Genomic DNA, 24,142 nt, shown 5'->3' with positions numbered 1-24,142 from the left:
ACCCTCAGCTGTGGCCCCTGGATCCCTCTGGGCACTGACCACACTGTATCATCACTGTTGATTTATTGGTCCATCTTGCCTACTAGACTATCAGCTCTGTAGGAGCAGGAATGAAGTAAAATTAATATTCCCTCTACATTTAAACTCTAGTATCAGAAAAAGCATCAGCCCATAAAAAGTTGCAAATAACCATGGAATCACAAGGGTGGGGAAGCAACAGGGATGGGTGGGGACTCAGGCAAAATGAAGAATATCTTCACCCACTTACCCAGTCCAGCCAAGGCGGCAGTCATCTCTCAGCTCCTGCCGGACAATCTGATTTTTTAAAAGAAGCTAGTAATGGAGATTTTTATGTGAAATTTCCCCAGTTTCTCAATGTGGCAACCAGTTCTATTTTTTTAAACCCATAAAGGCCAGAAAACAGGTTCTTGGCTGATTCCCAGTTATAAACTCTAATCCAGAAAGAAGAAAAAGACTTCAAGAACCAAAACAGCACACAAATGTGATTCCAAAATAGAGATTTATTTATTAAGAATTATTTAGTTTCTGCATAAAAATCACCAATTATTCCTTATTGGATTTTAAACACACATCAATTCTTTGTGGGGGTTCCTCCATTCACCCCAACACTTTCAAAAATACAGCTCTTTTTAGCGCCAGGAAGGACAGTTAAGGCAGCGAGGCGTTTCCTTGGGTCTTAGCATCTGGAGGGGTCCATTGTCTCCCTCTCGAGAGAATACATGATAGGTAGTTTCTGAGGTTGGAAAAGCTGTCCCTGAAGAAAATAATTATGCAGAAGAATGCAAATACAGTCATCTCTGGTCAATTATTTGTGCCTGGTAGCTTTAAAGTCCCCTTCGTCATGGTCATCAAAAGCTTGCTGGCTGTTTTCAGCTATAAAAAAACTTGTCTGGAAACAGACAGTAAGAAACAGTAGGGTCTGTAATGACAGTGCTGTCAGGCTGGGCTGGGTGACCACATAAGAACACATACCAGTTTGCTTTAAAAAAAAAAAATCCACAATAGGGGTCCTGTATAATTTAAAATCAAATTCCTCATGGTCCTTAAAATACCCCAAACATCATTGAGCCAGATCCTCAGAAAAACACGTGTTTATTTTTAAAGTGAGGTGTAAGTCATGGCTCCCCTAGAGTCATGCTTTACGTGGAGGAAAAAAACCCAAAAAATCCCTAGGACTTGATTTATTAGCAACATTAATTGATTTTTACCACACTGAAATGAAGGTATAAAGTCAGTCTGTGCTGTTGTGAAATTCAAAGGTGATTCAGAAGTAGGATCATTATTTATTGCTCCATTTAGATAGTCCCAAAAAATGACTTTAAAAAAACCAGAGCCGTCCCCTGCAAACTCTGGTCAGACTCTGGGACGCACTGGGGGTCGTAGGCAGGCAGGCCAGAGGTGGTCTGCCAGCTTAATTCACAGTGATTCAGGTTTGTGTTTCTGCGAGTGGCTGCATGTCAGGGGGCGGGTGGCCCGAGTGTGCCCGCCACTGGGCACACCTACACCTTGTAGTTGAGGTCGGCGTTCATCTTAGTGTACATCTCGTAGATGACGTCGATGGTGGCTGTGTAGTTGACCAGGAAGAGACGGACCTTCTCCAGGCATTCTTCCTCTGTCACAGTCTGGCCTTTGGAGAGTGCTTTCAGGAAGTCAGACTTATAGGGTGCCGCGTACAGCGCTGCCTTGAGACGGGCGACAAGGGAGGTGGCAGTGTTAGTAGGGGCCAGAGCTACCATGGCTGGCATGATGGGGTTCCGGGAGAGGACTTCCCCCAAGGTCATGCTGGACAGGGGTCTGCGCTCTTCATGGCATTGGAAAGGAAAAGGCAAAGGGCAATGTGAGGGACAGCAGGGAGGGCGACAGCAGCTTTGGGGACAGACAGACCTGGGTTCAAATTGCAGCTTGTGCCACTGACTAGCTGTGAGCCCTGAGCAAGTTACTTAGCCTCTCTGAGGCTCAGTTTCCTCTTCTGTAAAATAGGGATGATCATGGCACCCATTTCATAGGGTGGCTTTTGTGAGGATTAAGGAGACTGTGCAAAGTGCTCAGCATAACACCAGGCACACAGTAGGTGCTCAGCACAGTGCCAGGCACACACAGTAGGTGCTCAGCACAGCACCGGCACATAGTAGGTGCTCAGTACAGTGTCAGGCACACAAAAGGTGCTCAGCTAGGATGAGTCTCTTCCCTCTGGGTTCCCTGCTCTGGAGAAAGTGAATGGCTTCTTTGGAAAACCGACTTTCTGAGCAGGGCAGAAAGCCGTTAATCTGTGCTGTGGCCTCTTTGGTCCTTCAGGGGGCAACACTTCCCTAAATTTCAGGCCCACCCTGACACTTGAAAATTCCAGAGAATCAGAAATGCACTGAATTTCAGAGCCAGAAGGAAAAAGAACAACTGGATGAAAAGGCTACGAATTTGACAGGGTGAGAAAATTACAAGTTATAATACTGTCATTAAGAATGGAAATAGTAAATAGTTTTGATATACTGAGTGTAAAGCATGTGCCAAGCTTTACACTAGATATAGATTAATTCGTTTACAGTGGCCCTCTGAGGCAGGGCCTATTTTACACCCATTTGAAAGACAAGGATACTAAGGTTCAGGTTGTAGAATCCCAGCCCCTATCTTCTTCCTGTGTGACCTTAAGCAAGATACTTAACCTCTCTGAGCATCCATTTCCTCATCTGTGAAATGGGGATAAGGGTAGTACCCACCTCAAGGTGTACTGCTGAAGGTTACAATCATGGTCAGCCCACCCTGGGCCAGGGACACAAGACACACTCTTCCTACTGAGGTGGTGGTTGTGAGGCCTTCACAGGGGCAACGCATTCCAGGGAGGGCAGGGCTTTTGTGACGCCCACCCAGGACGGGCCCTGGCCCAGCCCTGCCAGGGTGGATAGCCCAGAGGTGGCCATATTTCCCACCTGGTGACTGGCTCTTCCTGCCCACGACTTGTGCCATGTGGGAAAGAGACTGGCTCATGAGACCCTGGTTCTCATGGCAGTAAGGATGGGCGGGTGGTGGGAGCTGCAGGTGGGAGGGTGGCCACGACAGGTTGGGCGAGATGAGGACACCGTGAGAGGCAGAGCAGCCAGCAACAGTGTGTCGGGCACCCTGAGAGCCTCTCAGCCTGGCAACCCCAGGGGTCCTCAGGTAACGAAACCAGTGCTGAAGCCTGTTTCCAGGAGCCCTCACCAATATCACCCCAACACTAGCCACCAAGAGCCCCACAGGCCAGTGTCCCCCATGGGCACAGGGGCCCTTCTCCGCCCCCCACCCCCCCCGCTCAAGGTGAAGATCTAGGCTGGATCTGAGAGGCCAATCATGCCAGCCCACCATCAAGCTGGGTCCTCAGTCTCTGCTGGGGTTTCTCCCGTGGCCCCCTAGTCAGGCCTCCCAGGACGAGGCACCTCAACAGAACACCATGGAGAATGTAGGACACCTGCCATGGCCACAGGTGGGGCTGGGCAAGCGCACGTGAGACGGCCCCTCAGTGCACCAGCCCCCCACATGGAAAGGGAGCCAGTCCTGAGCCCAGGGGGACAGACACAGGCTCCACGGGGCCACAGCTAAGGAGTAGCAGGGCGGAGAGTGGACCCCACAAGCTGCTGATCCTCCTGGGCCTGGGGACAAAACGGGGCTCCCCAGCTCACCTGGAAGATCTTCTGCACGATCCAGCCGTGGTACTTCTTGAGAGCCATCTCGTAGGCCTTGGTGGCATTGACGCGGATGTGGTTGGGGTGGTTCTCGTCCCGCTCCCCATCACAGATGCTCTGGAGGAAGACCTGGATGAAGCGGAGGCCTCTGCGGCCCAGAAAGGAGACAGGTGGCTCTTTAGGACACTGCCCGCTCTCACCTGTGGACCAGCCAGCACCCCCTGCACAGGACAGACCCTGACGACTCTGAATTAAGCACCTACTGTGGGACAGGAATATATGCACACAAAAGGGGATGATTATTCCATAGCTGACGTCCACGTAATGTGATCCCGGGCTCAATGTATCTCCCCAGTACCCTGTCTACACTAGGCCTGGTGCCGGCCCCTGACCACAGTCCCTGCTGGGCTGCAAGGTCTACAAGGGCAGGGTCTGGGCTTGCCTTGCCCATTTCTGTGTCCACATAGCCTCCCACAGGCCAGCATGTGGCCGGCAACCATCAGTGCTTAACGACTGAAGCCACAGTGCTGGCCTTCCAAGGGGTCCTGGACCACAGGCCATGGACACGCTGGGCACACTGACGGGCCTACCCCGGGCCCACGCTCCCCACTTCTACCCCTACCCTGAGCCACTGCCTACATCCTCCACGGCCACTTGAGCCCTTCCTCCAGGGCTGATGCCTTGAGAGCCAGAATAGGCGCGGCATGGCAAGGTGACCGAATCGAAATTCAGATCAGTGCCAGTCCTTTAAAACAAATCATCTCATCTGCTCCCTCAGACCCATGAACCTTACTCAGCTCAGCATGATCTGCCCATTTCACAGAGGAGAACACTGAGGCACTGCCAAAAGGCTCAGTCAAAGGCTGGGAGTGAACCAATCTGGGCTCCTTCCTTTGCCATCCCTTGCTGTCCTCCTGGGGGTCCCTGGATGAGCTGCTCTGCTCCCTCCCTGCAGGGGCTCCCCCGGACTCATCCCACCTGGCTGGAACTCTTCCTTAATCTCAGCTCTTCTCTCCCTGCTCCCACCTCATATTCAGAGCCCTGGCTAGACCAGGCCCTCCTGGAGCTACAGACACACCATGCCTCTCCTGCCCTCCCACTTCTGCAAGGCCTCACCTACCTGGGACCTTCCTGCTGAGTCTGGGGGACTCTGCTTAGTGACCCTCGTCCAGGAAGCCCTCTCTGACCTCTGCTCCAGGCTCTGATACCCTGCTGTCAGGATCCACTTACCACCCTGACACCCTGCCTAGACCGTGACATCCTAAGAGGACCGTGCCTTGTTCGATGTGGCACGTCACTCACTTGGCACTATGCACAGCGGGTGCTCACTATGTGCTTGACTTGGTGGTGTCCACCTGCAACTGCATTCCCAGCGGCCCGGCTCTGCCCACCTCTGATCTGGACACCAACAATCTACCTGATCTGAACATCGCCACCTGCCTCGCTCCTCCTGAGAAACCCAGAGAACCTGCTGATGGATGGACTCGGGGCATTCCTCATTCCAGGTCTATGAGTCTCACAGACAAAAGGCAGGCAGCTCAGGGGGGCAATTCCTAAAACATGCCATAAGGGTTCCTACCCCAGTGCCCACATGACCACACTCTCCAGGGAGCAGACCTTCCCTGTTCCATTGTACTGAAGCGCATGTTTGGGCGGCGGGGGTGCCTAGCTTTAGGGGAAGGGGACAGAGACAGAGAGGAGTTGGGACAGAGAATGGGTCCCCGGCTTCCTAGCTGCCGGGGGCTGTGGTGTTTGCACAACTAAAGGAGAATTTCCATAGCTGGCTGAGAGCAGTGTGAGCTAAGCAAACAAGCTGCCTGGCCTCTCTGAGCCTCGGTGACCTCATCTGTTAGATGGGGACAATTGCATGTGGCTTTACATGTTTGCTATGAAGACAACAGGAATGGTGGTTACAAGCAGTGTCAACTCTGAGGTAAGATCGTCTGGGTTCAACTCCCGTATCAGGGTACCCTGCCCCCAGCCCACAGGACAAATTTCTACAAATTAGAGTTCCTTCTCCTCGAGATGCCGTTTTTCTGTCAAGAAGCTGTCAAAATATACAAATCTACCGTGTGCATAATGTGACCAGCCCTAGGCAGGACGTTTCTGTGCAGTGCACAACCTGTACAACTGTGCTCGGCCACTCGATCTCAGCTCTGCCCCTATAACCTGGGCATATGAGTTGGCCTCCACAAGCCCAGGGGCCTCCTCTGTGAGATGGGGATAACTCCACACGTAACTCATAGCATGTGAAATGCGATCAGGCTTATAAAGAGCTTGGCACCATACCCAGAGTGTGCGCTAGCTTCCTATGCCTCTGATGGGACTGGAAGAAGGAAGTCCTGTCACCATCAGGCAGTCCTCGGGCCCTGAGGTGCTTTTCCTCAGGCACTAACTCGCATAGCAAAAGAAAGAGCACTGATGTGATGGAAATGGAAGTGACCTTCCTTCCCCATCACAGCAGACACAGCAGGTTAGTAGCAGGGATGGATGTCCATCTTCTGCAGTGCAGGCTGCCAAGCCCAACAGCCACAAACACCCTGCCGCCCGAGCCCATCACCTTTTCAGCCACATCAGCGCCAGCGTGGCCCCCACTTTGGGCCACTCTGCTCCATACATTTCCTTCTCTACCTCCAGGATGTTCTGCAGGGTCCGGAACTTGGCTGGGTTGGTGTCATACACAGCTTTGATTTTCTGAAATGGAGCACACGGGGTTTTCCCCTCGGAAAGGCTGTCCACAGACGGCCGGCCTGCGCGCTAGGTGGGGCACCCCGCCAGGGCCTCCGTCTCCTTCCCACCAGGAACACCGGGAAAGGCAGTAGAGTTTGTCGTGGCAATAACGACCATGTTTGCATTTATGGAGCCGGGACACGCAAAGTGCTTCACGGGCGCTGCCTTATCGGATGCTCACAGCAACCCTGATGCTGCTCTGTCATCATCCCAATTTGCAGATGAGGAAATGGAGACTCAGAGAGGGGCAGTGACATGCCCAAGGTGACACAACTGGTGCTGGTGGGAGGAGGTTCCCACACAGGCTAGCTCCAGAGTCCAAGTTCTCCAGCCACTCATGATACCACCTCAAAGACCAAGTTTTGCTTTTGTGGACAAGTGGAAATAGGCTGTTAGGGTTCAAAGACATCCAGGAACAAGGCTCCTGAGTGGAGCTGGGCAGTGTGGGTCTGAATCCCACCTCTGCCACTTCCATGCTGTGTGACTTCAGGTGAGTCCTTCAACCTCTCTGAGCCTCAGCTTCCTCATCTGTAAAATGGGGATGACAACAGAACCAGCTTCAAAGGGCTGCTGTAGTGAAGAAACGAGACAATGCAGTGCAGCCAAGCCCTAGGCCAAGCCCTAAGTCGATCCACATGGGGAGAAGCTCAGTGGCTGGGGGAGAGCGCCAGGAGCTCCCAGGATGGAGGAAAGGAAGAGCCGGCCAATGCACCCGTGGACTTTACAGTTACTTCTTATTTGGATGCAAGGCCCAGTAGGTTCCTTCTCGGGTCAACTCTCAGACTGTGGTCCCAGTTACGCTGTGACAGGGTGGCATGACCACATAGGAGGACCAAGAGCCAGGAGCCCTGAGTCGGGTAAGCTGGGGATCAAGCCCATTTTCGATGTCTCCTTCCTAATCGTTGGCCTGGGGAGCTTGTGGTGGGGAGCAGGGCCCCGGTGACCAGGGTGTTTATATTCCTGATGCGGTACCAGGGCTGCAGGTGCCGGGCCAAGTACCTACCGTGATGTTGCCACTTATGTCTGCCTTGATTGGAGTAAACACTGGGGACCCGAGGCAATCTGGGAACAAAACAAGAGAGATTTAGATACCCAACAAGAGCCATGGAGGCCTGGGGACAGGGGCGGGGCGGGGAGGTCACTTGATGTGTTTAGGGAAAGGCAGAGCTGTTTATAGGTGTTAAAAATGTTCCTGGGCAAGTTAATTTGGTGTGCTAGGCTCCGGGNTGAGGGGAGGTCACTTGATGTGTTTAGGGAAAGGCAGAGCTGTTTATAGGTGTTAAAAATGTTCCTGGGCAAGTTAATTTGGTGTGCTAGGCTCCGGGTAAGACCAGTTTCTTACTGCAGGACTTATCAGAGCCTTTAAAATGCAACTGGACTATCTGGGGGGGGCAAACCCTTTTGTCCACAGCACCCTTCCACACTAGAACTGTGTTATCCCATAGAGCTTTCTGCCAAGATGAAAATGTTCTGTATCTGCAATATAGGCTACATGTGGCTACTGAGCACCTGAAATGTGGTAAGACTGAGGGACTGAGTTTATAGTTTTGACTCTCATTCATTTGAATTTCAACAGCAACATGTGGCGGGTGGCTAGTGTAGTGGATAGTTCAGCTGTGTGGTATCTTGTAGAACTGGTGGTCTAAGAAACCCATCTTGGCCAACAAGGCAGATCACTGCTATAATCATTAACCAACTGGCCAGGAGGCAGACTCTTAGGAGGCGGGAGAAGAGCGGCCAGATTTATTAAAGATGACCTTCTCATTCACCAGCTGATAAGGAAGAAATGAGCTGACAACTCTGAGGTTCCATGGTTCTGAGATGCTGCACAAGAGCCCAGGAGAGCACACCAGCAACGGGATCAGTCACAAAAGTGCTACGAGGGTGGCTTCAAACAATCCACTTCCAAGACACTTATTGTGCTCATCTCTGGAGTCAGGATGATCTTAACTGGAGGTGTGTTTCGTTCCTTGGTGGCTCACAAAACAACAGGGCATCTTAAAATAGGTAACACATTAGATTGAATGAAAGGTGGGCCTAGAAACTGGCAGTGCTTGGAACTCTGGGCTGTGCGTGAAATGTGAGCAGCCTGTGGCCTGCCTCTGCTCCTTTCCCTGCTTTGTGACCGGTCTGGCAGGCTGTCACAGAGACCAGAGGCATCCCAGGGGGCAGGCTCCTTGCTAAGTGCTTGGCACAGAGGAACCGCACACCGAGTGCCTGGTTCTCCACACCGAGTGCCTGGTTCTCTCCTGCGCGGGCTCAGTGTGACTTCGCCCTCAGAGCCTGAACACAGACGACACCTGCTCACTGTCTTCACGGCCGAGTCCAGAGTCCATGGGACAAAGATGCCCGAGAGGCCACAGTGGGTACCAAACCCACAGGAGGGAAATGCCAGTCCTCACTTCCCCTTGCCTGCAGGCCAGGCAGGGGTGTCAGTGTGCTGGCCAACTGACCACATGGGAGTAGAGGATTAAGGAAGAGACATCTGCAGGCCAAATGCCACCCAAGGTGACCCGGCACACCTGGCTGGCCATCTGGAATGTTCTAATTGCAGCTGTTAAAAGAGGTGGATTAGGGAAACCACATTAACCTATAAATGAAATGCCCCAGAGAGAAAGAGGAAAAAAAAAAAAAAGAACAAAATAAATAAATGAAAGGCCCCATAACCCAAATGGAAAGAGAGTGGGTTAGGGATCCAAACAGACTGGGCTTGACTCCTGGCCCAGCCATTCCCCAGTTGTGTGCCTCAGTTTCCTCACATGGCAATTGGGGCGGTTACAATACTTTTTCATAGGCTTGTGGTAGGAATTGAAAATTGTGCATTGAACGCATTTAGCAGAGCGCCCAGTGCATAAACACTCAATATATGGACTTCAATCATTTTTATGACTTATCACGACTAGGGTCAGGCCCCATGGTCCAGCAAATGTCACCCAGGGGTCACCAAGCTTGCTTGGAAGCCACCAGGTCCCCCAGCATTCTCCACTGAGTGGGGACACACTTGGCCTGTGCCCCCTGCCCCCTCTGCTATCCGCCTTCCTGAGGCCCCTCATTGGGCCCAGGGTTCCTAGCACAGAATCGTCAGACTGAGCAGCGAGCTTTCTCCTCTCAGCAGCCAGGTCTCTCCCCCGTGCCTGATGGAGGCCTGATGGGGGCGAATCTCACTCCTCGGGGCCACATTGGAACCTCCCCTAGGGTGCCCCAAAGGAGCTGGGCTGTGGTTACAGGCAGCCTGCCCTGCCTAATCTTGGTCTGTCCGGCTTCCCAGATAGGCCTGCCAAGGGCATTCAGGAGGTAACTACTCCCTCCCACCCTTGAATCTTGCCTGGTGTGTCACTGATCTCATCCTGCAGAGGCCAACCAACCTGGGGAGGTGGTGCAATTCGCTAGCCCTGGAACGTGTTCTCTCCTGGGACGCTTACCACTGGCTCCTCCCAAAGGAAATCACATTCTATCTAGACTTCAAGAATAAAGAGCCAAGATTTTCCTCCTCCAGTGACTGTTTCCCTCTTGATTGTGCAGCCAGGGGTCATCGATTCTGACCCTCACTGGGGTCAAGCAGATGCCACAGATGGGCTGTGTGGGAACTGGCAAAACCCTTCCAAAGAGATGGCTGCTCTTAGCTTCAGCCAATGACTTTAAGTCCTCAACTTTCAAAAACATACAATGTTTTCATATATAAGGTGGATTGATGGATGGCTAGAGGAACGTATAGGTAGAGTAAGATACTAGTGGTAGAATCTAGGTGGCAGGTGTATAAATATTCACTGTAATATTCTTTTGACTTTGTTGTATATTTGAAAATTTTCATATAAAATGTTGGGGAAAAAATATCAAGGTTTTTTTTTTTTCTGTTCATAAAAGTCATATGTCTTCCTTTTACTTTTTTCTCCAAGTCCACTCTAGTGTGACAGCGATTGTAGCTACATGTGCAACTCTGTTTTCTGTCCGTCTCCCCCACAGACTTGTGCTCTAACAGGAGAGGGACCAGGTTGCCTCAGTCCCCCATGTGTCCCCAGTTTTTGGCACAGAGCTGGACCCCAGTGGGTGCTTAGATGACATCTGTGGCATGAATGAGTGAATGGCTTGTGGAAAACATAAATCTAGAGGTGCTATTTCGTGCCATGCAGTTTTTCTATCTACTTTCAGATTGACTCAATGCACTGGTTCTAAGCATCCATGCTTAGATGACAGAGGATATGGGAAGGGGCTTGGGCCTTAGATTCCCTGTCTGTAAGTGAGAACACTAACAGAGCCTCCCCTGTAGGGCTGCTGTGAAGGGGAGAGATGTCATATGTGCAGAGTGAGTGCTAGGAGCGCTGGCCACGATTGTTCAGACCGCTACGGGCTGATTTTCAAGGAAAGCCGTAGAACCAGGGCTTGGTAACCGTTCACCATGGGCCATGCGTGGCTGGTCTCGCAGCTCTTCCCAAAGACTCAGGTTATTCAACATGCATTTCTGAGATGCAGGAAAATGTTATTTGGCTCTGTTGGCTCTGAAAACAGCTCTTGTGCAGTTCTGAGCAGCCCTGCCTGGTAGCGGGGAGAAAGGCTTTTTGTTTTTTGTTTTCCTGACAGTGCGCTACGTGAGTCACGAGGCCACCAGGGTCAGTGGGAGCCAGCCCGACAGCAGCTGTTACTGTGTGTCATGGCCACCATACAGGGACATAGCTGATGCTCGAGTGTGGGGTATGGAGGTGGGGCCTAAAGCGTACTTCTGGAGCTGGGAGTGGACCAGAAGCAGATAGGGGTGTGAGGTGGACCCCAGAAAAGAGGAGCGGCAAGGGCCACCCCAGAATTCACTTCCATGCAGCGTCCAGAGGGAGTAGCTGGCAGGAAAGGCACTTCTGTGTGCACATCAGTTTGGAGCATCTGTAAATGGGTCTCTTATAATTAGGGGGAAAGCAGTGTAGTGCTCTAGAGTCTGCCAGTCCTGGGTTCGAATCTCAGCTCTGACTTTGGACAAGTGACTTCACTGCTCTGGGCTCAGGCCCCTCACTTCCCACAGCACAGAGGTGCTGTGCACACAGGAGGCGCTCCAGGTGCAGCTGAGCTGAAACCTGCTTCAACGTGAGCCACTGAAGGTTCTAGGCTTAAGATTGTCTGTGGGGCAGCCCAAAGCCCCAGGCCCAGAAAAGCCCAGGGCTACACAGCGAGAGCCAGGCCCCCAGACACAAGGACAGGGCCAAGGCTGGTTCTACTGCTCGCTCACCTTTCTTTCCAGAATGTTTCCATCTGTCTGTGTGAACTCCACAAGAACGAGGTAGCTCTGACAGGAAAACCAGAAGACGACTTTGACATCCAGGGAGACGGTGGTGGCCTTTCTATCAGTTTAGACTCAAGCTGGCCCCGCTCTGGACACGTTTCCAGCAGGTTTTCCGGCCTTACCTTTCCTACAGAATGCGGCCCTGCCCCAACATTACCTTTCTTGTTTTACCAGTTCTGCAGTTACCCAAACTTGTTTTTTTATTGTTGTCAGCAAAACAGGCTCTTTAAAATGCCACCCAGAACCTGCCAGGAGGGAGGGAGGGTGGCTGGGATGGTTTTCTCCTTCCTCATCGTATGTCAAAAACAAACAAACAAATAAAAAAGTAAAAACAGAAAACAAAAGAAAATTCAGATACTATCCTACCATCTTACTTCATACCATGTTTTCCCAAAATAAGACCGGGTCTTATATTAATTTTTGCTCCAACAATCTACATTTATTCATTTATTCATGTACAAAAACCTACATTTATTCAAACAGTCATATCTGGCTGACGATCTTAACTGGGGCTTATGTTTGGGGTAGGCCTTATATTACGAGCATCCTGAAAAATCATGCTAGGGCTTATTTTCCAGTTAGGTCTTATTTTCGGGGAAACATGGTAGAGCCAACTCTGATGGGCACAGATTCTCAATAATACAGTCACGCCTTGGTTATCTGGAACATGTGGCAAGTGGCTCCTTATTTACTATAGAAGGTTTTCCTAAGCATGCTACTCAACCCAGGAGGCATAAGAAAAAGAGAAAGAAATCTGATTACAAAACCCAGAAACCTTCTACATCGGGCAGAGGGGATGAACCATCACCAATCAAAGCCAAACAACAAAATGACGGTTGAGAGGTTGATCTGTGTAACAAATATCACAGACTAAAAGACTATTATCTCTAATATGTAAAGAGTGCTAACAAATCAATAAGAAAAAAAAACCTATATAAAAACGGGCAATTCACAGAAGAAATGAAGACACTTAGTCTCAATAATGAAAACAAAATAAAATTAAAAGTGAAATATTTTCCCTCTACCAAATTTTATGAATGCACCAACCTTCTCTAGTGCAACCATTCTGGAAGGAACTCATCAAAATGGAACAAAAAGGTCCCCGCTTTCATACAGCAGGCCATTTGCGGTTTTCTAAACAGGGCCATCATTGAAAATAGGAATTATGATAAAAGTGTGACCCGGGGCCGGCCGAGTGGCGCGATGGTTAAGAACTGGCTTGGGATGCCAGAGGGCCCCAGTTCGGATCCCACATATGAGGGCCAGTGACACTGCCCTNGTGTTTCTTAAATTATTGTCCCTGTTACTTTATGCAGAGCATACAAGTCCCCAGCCCTGTCTGTCTGCAGTGCCCTTGATGACGTTTGACACACAGCCAGGTGCAGTCCAGGCTTATTTAAAACCGATGATTTGCAGCCCTGATGGCAAATAATTTTTTAAAATGCTGATGCCTGGGGCCTATGTTAAGACTTTTTGGATTTAATTGGTTTGGAGTGGGGCCTAGGCTCGGTCACGTGATTCCAGGGTGCAGCTAAGGGGTGAGGACTCCTTACTAACGGGATGAGGCCAAGCTTGGGAGGGGTCCTGGAGTAGCAGCAGGCTCATTTTTCTACCATTGCTGTTCGTAGATGGCACTCCCCACGCTGCCCTCCTACTGGTGCAGCCGGAGGCTCCTGGATCAGCAGGTAGCACGACAGCGGCACCGAGAGCAGGAGGCCCGGCTCCGGCAGCAGTGGGATGAGAACAGCCGCTACTTCAGGATGTCTGACATCTGCAGCTCCAAACAGGCAGAATGGAGCTCCAGGACTTCCTACCAGCGGAGGTAACTGGGCGGTGACCGTGATTGGATGGAGGTGGGCAGCCACTTGCTGGTCAGGGGATGTGGCCGTAAGGACCTGGGGGAGTGTGGCTTGACAACGTGTTTTCTCGAGGGAGTTGCTAGACAGCATGGAATCCTGTCTGGTGATGTTTTCCCAACTGGAAATTCAAAAACAAATCATCTGTGAAGTACTACATTTGCACTGAAAAAGAAAATGATAAGAAATGTATGTAGAATCTGGAAATCTTGTAACCCCACATCCCCTGAAGGAACCCCAGTTATCAGCCTGATGCATATCCTCCCATATTTTTTCTCATTTGTGTTTGTTTACAAACATACACACACACATATACACCCATTGTTTTAAAAATATGGGAGTAAAAAGCAGAGGCTTTGNCTTGGGCCAGTGAAGCAATGTCCTCCACAACTAGACTGAAGAACAAAAGGACAGCAACTTGTCTGTTCCCCTTCCCCCAGTCCCCCAGCGCTGTTCCCATCCCCCAATTCCCCAATAAAAATCTTTAAAATAAAGTGTGACCCAACAGCATCACAGGCCCCCTCAACCCTTCACTAAATGGCTCTACATGGCATGTTTTCAGATTTTTAGTACAGCTTTGTGTAGTTTAAAAAAACTTCTTCACAGGTGATGGTCGCTTCCTCCTGCTTTCGTTCTGCTAGAAACTTGGAAAACAAAGAGCCAACTCTGTCAGCGTCACCTGCGAAATAAGGAGATAGGCACCAAGCAAGCATTTTGTGCTGACCTCTGCCACAGTTCTGACTGGACCAGGAACACGGAGGGCTTCCTGTCTGGGTCTCTGCCACAGTTCAGATGGGCGAGGCTGCCCAGAGAGCAGAATTCCCCCAGAAGCCCACAGTCACCGAACGCCACACAGAATCACCCATTTCCTCTTTTTCTGGCTTCAACATAGTGGGAAAGTACCGGCCGTTCTGCCCTGAGCAAGACCACAGCACGCAGCTGGAAATTCCATCCAAGCTGCCCCTCAACACCTGTCCCTTCAGACAACCACCTCTTATAATAAGTGATGTTCCCGACTAGGCGACCACATCACCCCCATCCTGGCCCACCCTCTCATTTCACCTCGGGAATACTTTTCATTCCAGAACAAAAAGCATTTCATTTTTTAAGAAGCGCAGCTTCACTTTCGGACTGTGTGATTCCTAAATACTTATTGCAAAAAAAAAAGGCCAGGATGCCTGGGTCGCAATGCTAGGAGCCTGGTTTGGGGAGGTTCTATTTCAAATTCAAAAACAAAATTTTGTTTTCCAATAGCTGGATAATAAGGTTCCACTGTTAAACACATGGGGGCAGATTAACTTTACAGGTCCTAGGTTACAGGGATCATAATGGAAGGCACTCAAATTACAGTTGATGGAGATGAATCATTTATTAATCCATGGGTACACAGGGTGTGTGTGTGGGGGGGCTCAGTTTCCAATAAAACATATCTAAAGAGGAAAGAATATTCACAAAACAATCCAAAATGTTGCTTTTAAAAATCACCCCCCTGGCATGCCAACTCTCTTTATCCCCGTTAGCAAAAACCAGCCTTGAATCAGGAAGGAATACAGTAGGGAAACAATTTCTCTTACTTGCAGTGTGGCCTGGGAGAACTTACTTTACCTCTCTGAGCTCCAGTTTTCTCCTTTGTAAAAGGAGGCTAACAATGGACCACATCTCATAGGCTTAAATAAGGTTGTATAAATAAAGGGCTAAGCTGTTTCTGGCACCTAGTAAATGCTCAATAAAAAAGAAGGTATTTTTGGGGCGGCCAGGTGGCTTAGTTGGTTGGAGCACAAGCTCTGAGCAACAAGGTTGCCGGTTCGATTCCCACATGGGCCAGTGAGCTGTGCCCTCCACAACTAGGTTGAAGACAATGACTTGAGCTGAGCTGCTACAGAGCGGCCGGATGGCTCAGCTGGCTAGAGTACATGCTCTTAACAATAAGGTTGCCGGTTCGACTCCCGCATGGGATGGTGGGCTGCGCGACTGGACTTGGAGCTGAGCTGTGCCCTCCACAACTAAGACTGAAGGACAACAACTTGACTTGGAGCTGATGGGCCCTGGGAAAAACACAGTGTTCCCCAATAAGTTAATTTAAAAAAAGTGCTGAATATCAAACAAGTGAAAATGTTAAAAAAAAGGTATTCTTTATGCTTATTATTATAAATTATATAATCATTTTCATCTTTCTTAATAGGCAAAGCTTTTCTTCAGAGAGGAAATCCAGAAAAGAATGATTTCAATGATTAAGAAATCGAAGGAGAAAGATGGAGACATAGGTAGAGCAAGTGTTATCGATCAATTGATCGATTGATTGATATGAGTAAAATTAGCAGGAATCCTCCAGTCATAAAATGATGACTTCAAATGTATTCGAGACCATTAAAAGAAAAAAGATCTCAGAAGGAAGTGGAGTAAGGAACTTGGGGGAACAGCAATGCAGAAAATGAGTCATTTCTCAACATGGAGAAGCGTGATTTGGCTGCCTAACTGCCGTGTGGAGAGCAGAGATTTTTATAGGACCCTGGAGAGGACTGATCCACTGTAATGACTTTTAAAAGCTCAGATACAGTTAACACTGCAACAATTAAAAAAAAAAAAGGCCCTGATACAAGTATCACTGGAAGAACATAACAAAAGGAGTTAACATCTACCCAGGCCCTTTTTAAACTGAAATAATGAAACCTAAGAATAGAGACCAACATTTCCATTCTAATAAGCTCATTGAAATAAATAAGCACATTGTCCTGCCAGATGGGAACTTCCTATCATTTCTCCACCCCCACAAACAGCATGAAAGGCCTTTTTTGCCCTGGAAGACTTCCAACATCTTTGAGTGTGCTCACCTCCCTGGTTGCAGGGTCAGCCTGTTTCAAAGCCCCCGGAGCCACTTTCTAGCTGCATGACCTAGTCAAACCCCATCACCACTCTGAACCTCAGTTTCTTCTTCTGTAAAGTGGTGCCAATTCCTCCTAATTCACAAGGTCATTATAAGGATTGGAAATGAGATGCCAGCTAGTTCAATGACTGGCACATGGGAGCCACTCAAAACAGGGGTTACACTAGCTATGATCTGGGTCATGCATTGTATTTTCCAAAGCCCTTTGTCATGCATTCTTTCCATTCCCTTTCAGTTCAACATTGGCTGGGCACCAAGCTCTGCCGGGCGCATTGCTGAGCCCTGGTGGGGCCCAACTTCTGTCCCTAAGGGATTGCAGGGGGGGAGGGGGGATGGGACAGGACGAGACGACGACACACTGCTCCTCCAAGCAGCCCTGTGCAGTGGAGGCCACACAGATGAGGGATGGAGGCCAGGGGCTAGATGAGCCAGCAAGATACAGAGTGGACACTTGGGTCTTTTCCCTCCTGCATCTCCACCTGTTCCCTCCAGAAGCTGAGGCCAGACCTCTCAGCCCCAGACCTCAGGACCAGACTTTTCTCAATATAGAAGATCAAAAGAATCTAATCACTGTCACTGGGGGTCAGAGCAGGTGGGTGCCATTGGTCTGTGCTTTGCATTGGCCTTTTGGTGTCATAAATGAGGGCGCTGAGGCAGTTCCCAGACTTCACCAGCCAGGCAGCTCAGCTGGCAGTTGGTTACTAAGACCCAGAGGCTACTTCTTTTTGGAAGGTATTTGTTTCCAAGGGCTGTGTGGCAAGAGGGGCAGTTTCTAAAGGCCTGAAGTAGCAAGTCCTACCTATGCAAATACGAGATGATTCCAGGCAGTATGCACCAAAATCATTTGGGGAGATCGCCTCGATCGGTCCTCCTGGGAGGCCTGGCTTCCCTGCCTTACAGTTGGGTCGCAGGCTCAGAGAGGGGAAGAACTTGCATGTGGACACAGTTTTGACACTACAGAACCAGGACTCCAGCTCGAGCTGGCTCAGCTTGATGGCAATGCCCATGTTTCTTTCCGTTCACCTACGGTGTTCAGAGCATGGGCTGCAGAGGATGACTGACCCAGGTTCAAAGTGACTTCTCCCCGCTGAGCCTCAAAAACAACCTACTCATGGTTGTTACACAGACGGACAGGCTAACACAATGGGGCCAGCAGGGGACCTCCCATAGGCTGTTATTCAGATCTTGCTCAAGTAAGATGAGATCATGAGTGTGAAGCACCAGCACAAATCAGGCACACAGTAGGTGCTTGTAAAGGCTAATGAATCCTCACTTCGCACTTGCAAATGTACCTCCAACTGATGACAGGAGTCTGCAGGCTGTTAAAAAACTGCAAAATCAGGCGGCCAAGTGGCTCAGTTGGTTAAGAGCTCACTCAAGAGTGCGAGCTCTGAGCAACAGGGTCGCCAGTTCGATTCCCAGCCCGAGTTGAGCTGCCAACAGGTGGCAGGATGGCTCAGCTCAAACAAACAAACAAACAAAAAAACTGCAAAATCCATTGCAGAAAGTGGCTTCTTCCCCCACAGGACATTGTTTCTTCCTCCTAGTTGTGTCCCTCCCAGGCACACATATCGCGTTGCTACAGACTCCAGCTCTCAACAGACACTCAACCAAAATGACAACGGACCTGCTACAGGAAGAGGGTTAACAGTTTCTTGTTTATCTTTCTTAGGATATTCTAAACACAATAAAAAATAAACATGTATTTGCAGAAACTTCAAAACAAAAACACTGCCCAGATGTAACTGTTGGTTCCACGACCTGGGAGGTGCTTGTTGCAAGGGGCGGGGGCAGGGGCAGTGGGCAACTTCCGTTGAAGAAGGGGAACTTCTTACTCACAGACCACGGAGAGGTGCTGCTGGGGCTCATTCCCAGGCCAGGCCGTTAATGATGTCCCAATTAAAGGAATACTGACTTGTCTGGGGCCTTCCCACAGATGGCTTCCACACCCTCTTGACTCAAATTTGCATTCAAACACGCAGGAGTTAAGGGCCCAGCTTGGCAGGCCAAATAGGAGGCACCCGCCTCAGAGGAAACCTGCATATCAAGTCACGGTGCCAGCAGGACCACTGTATCTCTTCAGTGGCCAAGCAGGTTGGCTCCAGTGGGGGCTTCTTCTCTGCTGGACAGGAAGCCAGGACAGCAGGCAGGCACAAAGGCAAAAGCCCTGCATAAGAAGTCCAGAGGCCTGAGTTCTCCTTTGGCAGTATGGTCAATTGCTGGCTGTGTGAGCCTGGGCGAGTCACCTAACCTCTCTGGCTTTGGTTTCTCTGGCTGTATACCAAGAAGATAATTCTGGGCCGCCATTGCCTCCACCCTCTCCCTGCCCCCCCTCCCTCCAATAGAGCAAGCACTGAACCAAAGTGATAGAAAACCACTCCTTTTGGAGTTACTCTAGGACTAATTAAGGAGCGCCAGATACCTGAGAGGCCCAATTCAATGATCATCCATTTAATTAAGCTAAAAAAAAAAATCACCCTCTGGAATTCGGATCTCAAGAATGAGAGGTGGAAACACGACCTTCAACTCCTGCTTCTTTGGTTTCTCCCTAAACACTGAGAGCAAACAGGTGTCATCTCACGCATCGACTCTAATTGACCTGAAGTGGTTGGGTTAAGAAAGACATCAAGGCTGTGCTTACACGCGAAGGGGAAAACAATATCATGATTGATTAATAATGTCTGCCATGGGTGCGGGATATGAATTATATATTGTAACTTGGTCACATATTTTAATTTAGAAAAAGAGAAAAGCAAAACACTTGTAGAAAGAACCCAGAAAAAAGAATGGGAATGGAACGGAAAGCATTCACTTGGCAAACGGGGCACTGAAATAACTCAAAAGTCTCAGAATGTGATAGGCTCTATAGGAGTTAGGGAAGGCTTTCTGGATGAGGTGACTGCTAAGCGGATTCCTTAAGGACACTGGGACCCCAGCCAGGCAAAAGGAAGGCGGTGCGCTGGAGGAGTGGTGCACCAGGCAGAAAGACTGACATGGGCTCCAGGGGCCACTAAGGCTTCTAGGCAGGGAGAGACAAGGCTAAATGACATTTAAGTCCCTCCCTCCCTTTCTCCCTCTGCCCTCCAGTTGGAATGCTCTAGAACAGCTGGATAATTGACCTAAAAGACAAGACAGCAGGCCTCACAGAAGTCAGATGCAAGCTGATCAGTCAGATGTGAGATCCAATTACTGGGTCAAAGAAGATGGACAAAAGACTGGCCGCTAAGTGGACATCGTAAAACCTGCACAACTCGAGCGACTCAGGCCGGAGATATGGAGGAAGGGCTCGCCCAAGATGTGGGTGCTCTAAGCCACATCTGACCTGCGCCCAAAACACCAGCATCCATCCAGCCCAACCAACTCTGTCATACGCAACACATGACAAGGTTTGAGAAATGTGGCTGCTCTAATGGGATAAAAGCCTTCACACCCTTCAGCCTAGCAATTTCCCTTCTAAAAATTAGAAATAAGCAAAGAAGTATGCAAAGAAATGTATACAAGGATGTTCATTGCAGCGTTGTTTACTAGAGCAAAAAAAATGAGAAGCAATGTGCACGTCCAACAGCAGGGGACGGGTTTAAATAAATTATAGCCCCATTCAAAGAATGGGATTTTAAGGCAACTATGAAAAATGATGATTGACATGGAAAGATGGTCATGCTATACTGTTAGGTGTAAAAAGCAGTTTATACATTCTCCCTTAAAGATTGATAAAAATGAGTCTGGAAACAAAATACTCTGAAATGTAAGCAGAAAGTTTCTCTTTCCAAAACACTACCTCAAAAAATTGTGAGAGGATGAAGTGAATAATCCACATAAAATGCTTAGCACATAGTATGTGCTCAATAAATGACAAGGAGATTTTTATTTATCACTTCTTCTTGCTCAATTCTCCTTCAGGAAACAGATCTTCCTTGCAAAATTAAATACTTTCAAAAACACAGCTTTCAGTCCTTGGTCATATTTATATCGAGAGCAGTGGTTGTCAACCAGGGCGATTTGTCTCCTTACAGACATCTTTGATTGTCACAACTTGGGGAGAAGAGATGCTATTGGCATCTAGTAGACAGAGACCAGGGATGCTGCTAAACATCTTACAATGCACAGGACAGCCCCCACCCTAAGAATGACCCAATCCCAAATGTCAGCAGTGCCACAGTGTAGAAAACTCTGATTGGGAGGGAACTGCCACTGCAATGCCTTTCAGGTTTCTTGTATCCATTATTCCAGACCTCCTCCATTCAAGAGACACACACACACACCACCCAGGTCCTCCAGGTGAATAGACACTCCCAGGATCTAGACAAAGGCCCCTGTGTTAGAGCTGACAGCGGATCTCACTCGACTCCTGAGTCCCAGAGAAAAGCCACTGGTGGGAGCATCCTCTTAAAACTGAAACTCTCCCCCCACAAGAGCACAATAGTTTATCACTTTTTTTTAGAGTGCTAACAAGCATCCTCTGTGGGCCAACCCACCGAGGTTTCTGTAAAAATGGCGCTTCTGTCAACAGATGTGGCACCCCCACATCATGTGGCTCGCAGCAAAGACAAGGGTCCTTTGAGATCAGGAAAAGGGAGGAAGGGATGCTCTTCATCCCTGGCACCAGGTCACTGCTGGCTTCAGCTGCCACCATCCCCTTTCCTCTAAAACCAGCCAGATAATTGCATCAAATGAAGGTGTCCCCAAATGCAGGGCTGATGGACAACCTTGCTGAAGATGAGGGAGGAAAGGGCCACAGAGCTTAGCTCAAGGTTTCTCCACCTCGGCCCTGCTCGCATTTGGGGCTGGATCAAGTCTCCGTGGTAAGGGCTGGCCTGGAGACTGGTGGATGTTTCGCAGCATCCCTGGCCTCCACCCACTAGGTGCCAATAGCATCTCCCCAAACCCACACCCCTGCCCTCAAATTGAGAACCACTAGTTTAAACATTCTGAATCCTTTTCCAGGACTTGCTGGCTGTCCTGCAAATGTTCATAGACTCAAGGGGGGCGGGGCGAGGGGGAAACTGTCACAAAAATGAACAACTCCTTCATGCTAAAGCCAGTTAGCTCCTAACCCCTGCCTGGAGATTCAGTATTATTGCAGCACTGTGATACCGATAATAGGAGTGTTGTGTATATTTAACAAGTACCGACTGAGTACCTACTACCAGGTTTTCCTGAAAATAAGACCTAGCCGAAGAAGCCATAGGATGATTCCTCCAGGATATGGAGGGCACACACCTCTCACATGAGGATTTTATGACCTGTTTCAGGGAGAAGGGTGCCTTTCCCACAAACTCCTTCAGCTTAAAATATTCAGTATGCCAAGGTGCCATATTTTGGCACCTAAAATCATGCGAGGGCTTATTTTCCGGCTAGGTCTTATTTTCGGGGAAACAGGGTAGGTGCCAGGCACTGTTCTGGTACTGGCAATGCTGCAGTAGACAGAAACGACCAAGACCCTGCTCTCAGGTTGCTTATCCAGTTCTGAGAATCACACAGACCAGTCAATGGCACTTGCTCAAACATTGATTAATCATCTACTACATGAAGGAGCGAAAATTGGATCCAGGAACTTATATAATAAGACAACACCCCCTCCCCACCGGCCGCAGCTAAGATCTATTTGGCACTAAGGCCTCAGACCTTTATACACACCACTTCATTTACTCCTTGCAGCGAGCCCTGGAGATCAGCGTCCCCATTTCACAGATGGGGAAGCTGAGGCTCAAGAGGTAGAGAAGAGCTAGACTACGACTCTAGGTAACCACAACCATCCCAGAGCTCACGGTGCTGCAGGAACTACTGCCCACAACAAGCCCTGATCACCGCCCTGGGGGCCAAATCTCCTCAGTCCAAGTCAGTGTTAAGGGTCAGTTTGCAGATTTCAGCTCGATTCTGCCCTGGGCACTGGTATCTGCCTGCAAGGCCATCAAGTGACCTCACAGGTCAGGGTACAGGGCAGGTCCACATGGAAGAGAAGAAAGCAGAGGCTCAGGTTGCATCTTTTACCCATGAGCCAAAAGGCAAAGGGCATGGTACGGTCTTCTATTTCCCATTTTCCATCCAGACTCTGGGCTGGGCTGAGGGAGTGGAGAAAAGGAGGGTCTGAAACTGGCTTAGGGACCGCCTTCTCCGCGCACCTAAAGCCTTCCTGGACGTGACATATGGGGGAGGGATTTTCTTCTTTTATAGCCCATGCCAATCACCCTGTGTCTGACATCATCCTACAAAGCAGCCCCTGTCCCTAGTCCTGACTCCTGTTCTAAATGGAGGAAAAACTTTAGGTGGTTCCCCCCAGGCTTCCTTTGGAGTGTGTGAGTGCGTGTGTGTGTGTGTGTGTGTGTGTGTGTGTGTGTGTGTGTGGTGGNGCGCATCCTGCAGATGCTCCTCGAGGAGGAGGAGGAGAACCAGCGCGTGCACTTGGCACGGCGGGAGCAGGCCCTGGCTGACGTGGCGTGGATGAAGCAGGTCATCGAGGAGCAGCTGCAGCTGGAAAGGGAGCGGGAGGCAGAGCTGCAGGTGCTGTTGAGGTGAGAGATCGGACACTCCTGGGTTCTCCTCTGGTACCTGGGATCCCGCGGGTCTCCATGGGGGTGGTGATTGACACACCCGTTCTTGGTAATGTGTCCATCATTCAGGAGGAACACATCTTTGCTAGTGGACCTGGCTTGTGGGAGTGTTTCCCTTCCGTTATTTAAGATGGAAATTAGGATTTAGAGTAAGGATCTGCTCATCTAAAATCTTGGAAATTTGAAAGGAAATTGTTATAAATTACAGAGATGTTGAATGTTTCTTAGGCCTATATACATGGGTCTGCATCCAAAAATTAACCTTGTAGATGGAAGTAAACAGCAAGTAACATTTATTGAGCACTTAGTATATGCCAGACACTCCAGCCAAGTGGTAGATACTTGTGGTCATGATGTCTTGAGAAGGTCACTTATTTGCCCCAGGCCACAGGGCGGGTAGCAGGGACCCCAGAAGCATGGTGACAGAGCTCAGGCACAGGCAATGGCCCTCCTCCTCCCCAGAGTCCTCATGGTTTCATTCACTTCAATGTTTAAATGGCCTGGGTGCAACTCATCACAAGTGCAACTCATCACAAGTGCTTTTTGTAAGGAGATAGAATATTAAAAAAAGGTAACTTAAGGTACTTACAATAGAAATACTTTCTGTGAACTTGTCCTTACTCTGTTAAAAGTTTGCATGGTGGGTAAGTTTATCGGAAGGTTGGCCCCACAGATGTGGGACCCTGTTGGTGCTTTAGTTCCCTTCTGCCATGGTGGTGAGGAGCCTGCTGTCATCACTTTGTATTTCCCTAGGGAGGAAGCCAAGGAAATGTGGGAGAAGAGAGAGGCAGAGTGGGCCCGAGAGAGGAGCGCACGCGACAGACTGATGAGCGAGGTAATCCTATCTGCGACAGACACTGGCTGGCCGGTCCCCGGGCGGGTGTCTGAGACTTAGTGGCCACGTACTAACCCGGCCAAGTGTGCTGGGAACAGAGTCCTAACTGGTTATTTTAGACTTTTAATATCATAAGAGTAATATAAACTTATTAGAAAAAATTTCAGTACAGAAGAGTAAAAACAGTCACCCAGATGCCCATCATCTAGAGAGCCACTATCACTGTTTCCTTCTTCTTCTGTTTCTATGCAGCACATTTTTCCTATGCATTTCTTCCTATACTGTGCTATTTGATTTCAAGCATTTTAACAAACTATTACATCTTTGTAAATATCTTTTTTTT

General features: G+C 49.3%; 2 protein-coding genes across 2 annotated transcripts in view; one reads left to right on the top strand and one right to left on the bottom strand.

The window, feature by feature from the left end:
* Window positions 1-501: 501 nt before the first annotated feature.
* The window catches only part of GLTP (glycolipid transfer protein), a 37,668-nt gene continuing 14,027 nt past the window's right edge, over window positions 502-24,142 (bottom strand). Inside the window, exons 2-5 of the mRNA XM_019649152.1 lie at window positions 7,411-7,469; window positions 6,238-6,371; window positions 3,675-3,825; window positions 502-1,703 (exon numbers count right to left, since the gene is read on the bottom strand). Of these exons, the coding sequence (XP_019504697.1) occupies window positions 1,521-1,703; window positions 3,675-3,825; window positions 6,238-6,371; window positions 7,411-7,469 (527 nt within the window). The 3' untranslated portion in view covers window positions 502-1,520. The remainder of the gene's footprint in view (window positions 1,704-3,674; window positions 3,826-6,237; window positions 6,372-7,410; window positions 7,470-24,142) is intronic.
* TCHP (trichoplein keratin filament binding) overlaps window positions 22,770-24,142 on the top strand; it is a 23,347-nt gene continuing 21,974 nt past the window's right edge. Inside the window, exons 1-2 of the mRNA XM_019649153.1 lie at window positions 22,770-22,925; window positions 23,718-23,799. Of these exons, the coding sequence (XP_019504698.1) occupies window positions 22,777-22,925; window positions 23,718-23,799 (231 nt within the window). The 5' untranslated portion in view covers window positions 22,770-22,776. The remainder of the gene's footprint in view (window positions 22,926-23,717; window positions 23,800-24,142) is intronic.

This window comes from Hipposideros armiger, unplaced genomic scaffold, assembly GCF_001890085.2.
Source record: "Hipposideros armiger isolate ML-2016 unplaced genomic scaffold, ASM189008v1 scaffold_129, whole genome shotgun sequence".
Lineage (NCBI taxonomy): Eukaryota > Metazoa > Chordata > Mammalia > Chiroptera > Hipposideridae > Hipposideros > Hipposideros armiger.
This window is presented reverse-complemented; position numbering and strand designations above follow the sequence as displayed.